The sequence below is a fragment of the Candoia aspera genome, chromosome 2 (assembly GCF_035149785.1).
Source record: "Candoia aspera isolate rCanAsp1 chromosome 2, rCanAsp1.hap2, whole genome shotgun sequence".
Taxonomy (NCBI): Eukaryota; Metazoa; Chordata; class Lepidosauria; order Squamata; family Boidae; genus Candoia; species Candoia aspera.
The window spans coordinates 135189356-135198717 of record NC_086154.1 but is presented as its reverse complement, the minus strand read 5'-3'; the positions used below and the strand labels follow the sequence as shown (position 1 = coordinate 135198717).

Sequence of the window (9362 nt, the reverse complement as noted above, 5' to 3'; positions counted from 1 at the left end):
CTAAACCCCCAGAACAAACAGAGGGTGGCTCAGCCAAAGCTTGTACCAACATGTGTTGACACAGTTCTTAAAATATCCATCTTTTCTTGGTCTCAACCACTTTTTATATTTCCTAAGCTGATGCACCTCCTCTCAGATTTGACAGGATCTGCTTCCTACTTGTAACTGGCAGCAGCTGCATCAAAATAGGGTTCTCCTGCAAAACAGAAATAATCTCAGCTAAACATGTGGTATTACCTGCCTGAAGCCAGATAAAAGCAGTAGGCAACCTATGGCATGCTGACGTACGACTCTGAACATATCTACGAAGTATGACCAACTGTAAACTATACTGAGAGTTACAGTTTAGCCACATCAGGAATGCCATAGATTGCCTACTCCACCCCATGGGGTCTCTGTGAGACTCATAAGCCACTCCCTGTATTCTTTCCCTGAGCTGCTATTCAGAAACTTGCTATCACCCAACATTTGAATGTGAAGAGGGCATAGCACAAGGATGACAATTTGACTGAAGGAGCTTACAGCAGGAAGACAGCAAGTGCTCGGGCAGCAGATCAGTAGTAACTCAATTGGATTTGTTGTACAAATCAGTCTTCTCATCTGTATTAACAACTCCCTTATGCCTACTTTCATTGTCCTCAGAAGAACAGTAAGAATAAAATATTACAAGAGTGAAGGTAAGTCATGACTGCAATGTAGCATCACTTCCAATGTCTTTGGCAGAAGCTCTACCTCACCAGGCCAGAAGAGTTGCCAGCTACCCTTCAAATGGCTTCCACTTTTGACTGGTAGATTGGAGCATGCTCCAGAGCCTCAGAGATGTAGCTGCTGCTTTTGTGAGTCTGATGAGCAGCAGTAGAAGGTAAATTACATTTTTCAGAAGCTGAGATCTGTTCTTGCATCAAACCCAAAATCATCTCCTGAGGGCTGGTTAGCGTTCTGTTCTTGCCACCATCTCCTGCTCTATAGGTTTAAAGCTCAAATGGGCTTTCTCAGGGAGCAACCTGGACTGCTTACTGAAAGGTATGCCAGATTACATCTGTTTAGATGAGAAACCACCAAGAAAGTTGGCTGAGAAGGTAGAAAAAACATGTTGTTGCCATGAAAACTACATGGATGCATTCATAAATACATCAGGAGCTGAGTTCAACCTGAGGGAGACTTTACCTTAACTCAAACTAATTACTTACAGCTATAATGCTATTCTGAATTCATATGCAATAAGGAACTCAATCATAGCTCTATATAAACTATCAAAGAAAAACTAGCTTTTCACACTAGAGAATTATCCTAGTGGCCTCATACACATAAGTTGGCTATCAGTGGGAAGCCCGGTGGCACCACTAGGCCTGGCTACCTGGGAGGGGGTCACAGTGTCTGACTGCCATAGCTCAGAGGGATCCCAACATATGTTCCTTTTCTTTCTCTCCCCCCACCCCATCTTCCTGCAGTTAATGTTTTCCTTTGCTCTCCATCTTACCTGGGAGCAGCAAAGATGGAAAGCAGCGCTTTCCCCCCTTTCTTCTTAAATTTACAGAGAAGTCAGGGCATGCTGCTGAGATAAGCTACCATTGCACCTTACATCCTGGTTTCCCAGACAGCACCTGCTTAGGAGCTCCTCCATCACAACAGTGTCATTGGATGTGCTTCTCCCACCCTAAGAGAAATTCTGATTGGTGGGTAGGTGTGGCCAGGGCATCACTGTGGCTGGAGCTAGACCAGGCAAACCTGGAGGGTCAAACTACCATTGTCTCCAGGATGTTGGTGCTGTTCAAACATGGTGAATTTGAATTAAGTGAATTCAAATCAGACGAGGAGAAAGCTAAACATTTCAGTTGGCTTTGGGCCTCCATTTGGCTCCCTAAGGTAGCCAGCTTTCTTAATAAACCATTTAAATTACTGCCTCTTACAGCTGAACTGGATAGCTCACCAGAGATGTCCTTGAGAAGGTAAAAAGGTCAAGATGGTGGCTGCAGTAGTGTGATTGAAACCTTGTGCTTTCTGTACACGCATTGACACAGCATGCATGTACATAGGGGCGGGGCTTCCATTGTGCAGCTGTACTGCCATCTTTACTTCCTTGACCCTCCTCCCCCATATTGTTCCCATTGAATCCCATGCACTTTCAGCCAAATGTTGTTGGTTGTACACAGCCTTTCTTTTTCATTGATAACAAATAATACAATATATTATAGAGACACAAATAAGAACCAAGGCCCCAAGCAAATTGCATTCTTCTTTTGCAGAAAAACAACAGCTGGACATGGCCTATTCCCTCCAAAGTTAAATTATAAAGCTTTAAACCAAACTAGAGGACGGGCGTATAACATTTGTCCTGGACATTTATGTGGAGTGTGAGGGATTTTTCCCCTCATAAGGGGCAGGCTTTCTTAAAATCCAACCTTTGGCTTGGCCTTTCATCACACCCTCTTGAACCATGGCTGCTATAACTCAGCCGACTTTCTCTTGGTCTGTAGGCCTGCCAAATAACCACCAAGGCTTGTCTCTCTTTGTGCTCACATGTGCTTTTTCTACCAGACACATACTGAGCTCAAATTAATTTATTGAAGACTTTTATGTGTAGAATGAGTCCTCCCACTGCCCTACATAGTGGGCTTTCTGAAGATCGGCTGGAGATCCATTTGGAGCAGGCAAAATTTTGTCAGCGTGTATGTCATCTAGTCCCTGTCTTTCCCAGAGTGCTAAGAAGTATTGCATCTTCCTCATGCTGGGGGAGAATTCTTTCTAAAATTGCATGTTATACACATGCATGCGCATATAGATATTTTACACACATCCTCATTCTTTGTGGGTGGGAGGGGGAATGCATTTGGAGTTACCCTGAGGCAGGAAAGGGAGAGTGAAATGGTGACTCATCAGGAGAAATGAGGACTGCACTCATGTGTTTGCTGCACACTCCTTGCTGCTTTTCTCTCTGTATCTGGGAATCCAAGCATAAGCTGATCTGAACACTGTTGTCGGCTACTAGAGCCAACTTCCACCTCATGCTATTGGCTCTCCTCCTGGTCCCATTTCTACCAGTTAATTGCACTTCTCCTCCCCTAACCTCTGCCTGCTGGCTCACCCTAAGCAGCACAAATGACCTCCTTTGCTCTCCACTCCTCCTCTCTTAGAGACAAGGATCAGAAATGTGGAAGAACTGAGTCAGGATAACCTAGACACTGCGGGAGACAGGCTGAGCTACACTGAATAGCCCTTGAATAATTTATCTCCGTTGCTTCTTGGAGCCTATGTAAAATGGAAATTAAGTCACAGCAAGGACCTTTGAGGTACTGTATTTTCTTTGAACCCTGAAATCACTTTAGGAAGGGAATGGCTGCAGGCAGTTCCTGAGGAATTTTGCTTCCCTGCCCACTCCGGATCTTAAAGCACTACCTTCTTTTAAAAAGGAGATGTGCCTTTGTGGGACCTCATACAAATCCTCATAGGCCTCAGTGTGAATCTGCTGCCAGTTCGCCTTCCCTCTTTCACAAGCCTTGCCATAACTGCCTTCAGCTCAGGGCTTTGCTTCATATTTAGGCTATCCTAAATATTAAGATTAATGACATCCTATGCATTCCAAATCCCAGTGACAAATATTAGTGCATAGATGAGACGAGCTCAAGCCACTGTGCCCCCAAAGCCTACAGCATATCAATAGACCTGTAGTGACAAATTCTGAGCCCCTGCCAGGAAGTCAGATGTCAAATGACTGTAGTCTGTACCCTGTTGCAAAGAATAGAAATGTGGATAGAACAGTCCTGGAGCACATCCAGATTTTTGCAGGGTCCAGGAGGTTAAGACACTGTCCTTGTCTGGTTTTGCTGTTTGAATGAGCCATGTTCTCCCATGCATTCACGTACATGCAGCCTCAGTTCAAGACAGTTATTTAGGCAGGTAAGCTCTTCCCATTCCCCCTTCAAGTCCTGGGCACTGGGGGAAGTTTCTTGGGCTTACATGGCATACAGTGAGTGTTTATTGTCATGCAAGCCATCCAGTTCCTTTTCTCCCTCTCCTTCTGCTCTCTTTCGTTTACGGAGAAGACATTTCCATGTTTTTCTCTTCCCACTCTTCCTCTGACTCGTAGGTACCTTTGATGATGGCAACTCTTTCAGACATATTCATTGAGTGGGGGAGCAGCAGGTAGTTGTATAACAGAGAAGCTAGAATGCCTCCAGAAATGGGTCCAACCCAGAACACCTGAGAAACCAATACAAGGAGTTGGTTAAAGATTTTCAGATTTCCCCAACTGTGCCTAGCTAGTTTAGTTAGTATGGTCATTGGTCGGCTTGCACAATGCACTGGTCTTGGCTGAATGGGACTGAGTAGGTTTGGTGAGTTCTGAAAAGCTAGCCATTATTTTAGCAGGGTGTGTGAATCAGAATATCATGTTAAGACATAATAAATTTTGTTTGGGCATAGCATTTTATGTGAACACAGCCTAGATCATAATGCCTCTGAATTTCTAAAAAATGAAATTGTTTCTTCTTGGGCAAAACATCTGGGACTTTTCAGAAGCTAGTGTGAAATGTATCCAGGCAGCGATGTATATACATTTCTTGGTTGTCTCCAGGTTCTTATGAGATTACACCAATTTGAAGGTTCTTTTTTGGATCAAAAAACAACCCCCCCCCCCACACACAAACAGAGTTTCAAAGGAAGGAAATAACATTTCAGTAAGACTTGTGGTAGTTGTCATGGGCTTTTGCATTTCCTAGTTGTCTCAGTTCACATTTTAAGAACCACGGTTTCAATTGTGATATGAGTGCGTGGGACTGGAGACAGAGAAATCCTGTTCTGTTATGACATTATGGAGCTTGCTGGCCCAACACTGTTGCAAAGCACAAGTGAATAAATGCTATACATTTTTTGAAATATTTCTGGGTTATATATTGGATCATGACATTATTGAGCTGGAGGAGACCATAGGTCATCACCTCCAGCCCCATTCCTGCTTAGTGCAAGAATCCAGATATGGATCCAAATTAAAGCAATATATTTCCTTGTAAGACTATGTTTCCATAGTTCCTTGATTATCTTTCATGCTGTTCTCTTTCCAACTTGTTCCAGTTTGCCTGAGTCCTTCCTAAAGTGGGGTGCCCAGAAGTGGACACAATATTCAAAATAGGGTCTGACCAAGGTAGTGTAACTATTACTTCTCATGATTTGGAAACTATATTTCTCTTGGCCACATTTCACTTTGATAAACTACAATTCCAAGATCCTTTTCACATGTAATGTTACTAAGCTGGGTATCCTCCATGCTATACCTGTGGATTTAATTACTTTTTTTTTTAATAAAGAACTTTGCATTTGTCTCTATTAAATTCCATTCTGTTCTTTTTGGCCCACTTCTCTAACGTATCATAATATTTTGAATGTTCTTTCTATCTTATTCAGAATTAGTTATCTCACCCAGTTTTATGTCATCTGGTAACTTGATAAGCATTCCTTCCTGTAAAGTTCTTTCCTCTACAAAGCTGCCATTAAGGATATGGTTTGAGCCATTTTGTTTTGATCACTATGGGCTATGCTGCTATGATAAATCCACTTCTTACCCAATGAGCAGAGGTGAATCTTTTCATGATAACTGCAGGCCCAAGAGACCTGGCAGGATTCATAGAGCAGCCAGTAAAATAGATCTGTAGAGGAGAAAAACAAAGTAGGTTAGGCATCTAAACTTCCCTTGCCACTTCAAGGCAGACTTTTCTATCAATCTGCCTGCTCCCTCCCCTGGAAGATCACCTGTCAATTGTCCTTCAGCTAGCATTTCTCATGCCATATTCTCTGTAAAACCTGGCTTTCTGAATCACAACAGCAGGTCACTGAGCTAAAGGGCTTCCTGTAGCTCCTGTTTCCAGCACCAGTCACAGCGAACAGGAAAGGTCAGGCAGTACACATCAAGGAAGAGTTATTATTTAGGAGAGATTTTGGCATTTCCATCTGTGGCTTGATGCTACAGTGGCCTTACCATCTGTGCTAATGTTTGGAGGAAAGACAATTTGCATGAAGTTCAACACAGGCACCATATGGATTGTGGGGACTGAGTGTTCTGAGTTCTGCCAATTACACCACTCGCAAAAGCTTCTGTCTACAGTGTTTACAGTAGACCCTAAGTTTGTTTTGAAAGACTCTTTGGTGCCTTAGAATCTAGAGAGAAACTGCCCATGAAATTGACCTATTCTCCAGAAAATCCCCATATTCCTAATGGTCAACTTTGCAGAGAAGGTTGCAGATACAGATGCCGTGCTCCCCTGGAATTGTCACACACAAGCTGCTTGCACAGGAGGACAAACCGTGACAGTTACAGCACCTTATGCTCTGAGGGTGCTCACCCAGCCAAGAGTGGCAGTGATGGGTTGAACTAGTATGTTCCCTCCATTTCCCCCTTCCTTTGGCTTTTGCACTGATGAGCACAAACAACACTTACCCCCACCAGGTGGCCCAGGGTGACAGACAATCCAATGGACAGAGATGGGGATCCCACATTGTCATTTCGGCGGTTGTCAGTTGAGGCAAAAATACACAGGACGAGCTGAAAAGTCAGGATTATCTCCACTACCACAGCCTGACCTGCTGTTGTGTTATTGCTGAGCTGTTGGGACAGAAAGGCACAGACTTAGGCTTTAGTCTTGCATGTTCTTGTCAGGAAGTCAGTCCTGCTAAAAATCAAGGGGAACTGCATTAGAAGAACTGTGAAGCAGGGCTTTGTGATTGCTCTCCAGTTCAAATCTTTTGAAATTGATCTGCAATTTACTCTGTACAGTGGCTTTTCCTGTGTCACTGGGGGTGCGGTCCTTAAGCTCAAATAAACAATTCCATTTACCAAGTTTCAGCAGAGGAACCTTCTCAAAAGGGCAGACTAAGAGCCTTAAAGAGTTCTGCAAAAAATAGAGTGTGGTTCTTTGGGTGTTAGGAGTTCAACCCTGATTTTTAAAAATCTCTTTCATTCTGTGTCTCTGTCACAGAAATTATGCCTCATCTCACTGATTCCACCTGGAGCTTTTTCCTTTGGATAATGTTGTATCTATGTCAAATGGCCTTTAAAACCATTGGGGCTTGTTGAAGACAGTAAAAGGAAAAGGTAAGAGACTGTTCAGTAATTTGGAACAGTTTGAAAGCTTCTTTTAGGTAGCCTCAGATGGAGGCCCCCTGGTCCTTAAATGGGTCCTAAGCTCATAATGCAAGAGTCTGTTAGACTTGAACTAAAAGAGACTAATGTTGGGTTAACATACTTCATTTTTAATTGCACTGAGAATTTACACATTTTTTTTTTACCACCTAAGGCAATGTTTACTTTAGTTGGGGTCATAATGCAAATAGAAAGCTTTGATGGGGCAAGAGGCTCTCAGTAGCTTCTCCTTAAGTCTTTCTTCTACTAACCACCAGTAGACAATCTAAATCATTGTGGCAATTAGTGCTGATGAAAAGAGGAGTGATGGGGAAATAAAAGTGGTCCTTGGGGAAAGCATGGAATGAGGGGACATTGTCTATAACCTGAAACCATAGCATAATTCTGAATAAGACCAGTCTCAAATTCTCCTTGTAGCTCTTAGAAGTGAGACCTGGAATGTCCACTTGCATTTAACAATGATGGAGGCTTAAGGCAATGGCAGACTACTTCCGTATTGTTGCCAAGAAAACATAAATGTGTCCCTGCAGTTACCAAGAATCACACATGGCTCGAGATTTTACTTTTAGATGGCACTTCAAATATTATTTCTATCCTGTTTTTTGTATCTTTTTTTGTCCAGCTCTAATAATGTTTCTCATGAGTTTCCCAGACTGGGATCTTGAGAACAGGCCTTTTCTACATGTTTGTACTTGGCTCTCCTTTTCCTCTCAAAGTCTCCATTCCTTGCAGTGAACCAGAAACCTCCTGATCACCAAGTACTGCTTTTCAGGAGGCCTGGGGGGAAAATATGGGAAAGGGTATGTAAGTGTGCACGTGTAAATCCTAGACACCATTCTTCTGATGCCTTTCCAAGAACACACAAGCCAACACAGAGACATACTTGCATCAACTGTGAAATTATTATGAAAGGTTCCTGAAAAGGAAAACAATGAATCTTTAATAAGAAACCAATAACTATAGGTAGATTCCCTACATTGTTCCTGCTCAGCCTTCTACCTATGGCAGTGATGGAGTTAATGCATTTCTTGCTTTCCTTTTTTAACTGACTCACTCATCCCCTTAGGATATGAGGACATTTGCAAAGAAGGCTGCCTTGTAAGTGACTCCATGCATGCTAGCAAACTGCTTGGTGTATGGATAAGAGAACATTTCCATCTTACTTTGCTGGATGATGTGCTGGTGCAATCGATTGCACCACCTGGTCTCTGGGAATGGAAAGGCTGCTCTTTCACCAGTATCCAGGAACAGAACAGCTGCTACTTCTTCTCCCCTGAGATGCAAACTCTCCTTAGGAGAATGTGGACCTGCCTGAGAATTCCTCACACAGGTTATTAGACCCCAACCCCCCTTATGAGAGACGTACTTACCCCATTGGCTGCCAAGTTACCACGGGCAATGTTGGGGGTCACTCCGTAAAGGATGCCTGCACCAGCAATGGCCCCCAGCAGCTGAGCCATGACATAAAACAAAGTCCGAAGGAAAGAGATCTGGTTCCCAACGAAGAAGGCTATGGTCACTGCTGGGTTGATATGGCCGCCACTGATATGACCAAAGGTCTGTACCATTGTGCCAATTGCCAAGCCAAATGCCAGGGAAATCTGAAGGACGCTTGGCAAGGCTGATGGCCACTTCAGGGCTGAGCCCAAACCAAAAAACACAAAAATCATTGTTGCCAAGAACTCGGTGAAGACAGCTCGGAGAAAAGCAATGGTGCAAACTTCTCTCCTCATGGCTGGGCTGGAGCTGGTGGAATGGCAGTGATAGTGCCAAAGATGCAAAAGAATTGTCTAAAAGTTGGGGCCATGTAGATATCTATATATATCTATATCTCTTTCTCCCTGTAGGTGTAGCAAGATGGGATTGTGCCCAGGTGTGGGTGGAGCCAAGAAGCTGGCCAGTCCCCTCTTCTACCTGCTGTTCTGGAGTTTGGAAACTTTCCATCCTCAAACAACATCTAAGCTTTCCCCTTTTGCAAGCTCCAATTTGGATGCAGATTTCCTTATTTTTAACTCCACACAATGGAGCCCTGTTGAATGGCCCTGCTGTTATGAGATAGCAGCATTATTGCATAATGAAATACAGATTAGCACCTTGTATGTTTACCCTGCCCCTTCCCATCCCCCACCCTTTTTCTTTTTATAAGCACCTTTGATTTGTAATGTTAGGCTGTTTTTTTTAAAGGAACCTTTTCACAGCACTTGGATTGTGGCACCTTTGACCTGCTTCT

General features: G+C 43.4%; 1 protein-coding gene across 1 annotated transcript; it reads right to left on the bottom strand.

Annotated features, from left to right (window-relative positions):
* Positions 1 to 3557: 3557 nt before the first annotated feature.
* LOC134490609 (aquaporin-5-like) lies at positions 3558 to 9066 on the bottom strand. The gene is made up of 4 exons (XM_063293765.1): positions 8503 to 9066; positions 6431 to 6595; positions 5559 to 5642; positions 3558 to 4200 (listed from the first exon to the last, which is right to left on the bottom strand). Exons 1-4 carry the CDS (start codon positions 8863 to 8865, stop codon positions 4033 to 4035), a joined length of 780 nt encoding a protein of 259 aa, XP_063149835.1. The 5' UTR covers positions 8866 to 9066; the 3' UTR covers positions 3558 to 4032.
* Between the last annotated feature and the right edge of the window lie 296 nt (positions 9067 to 9362).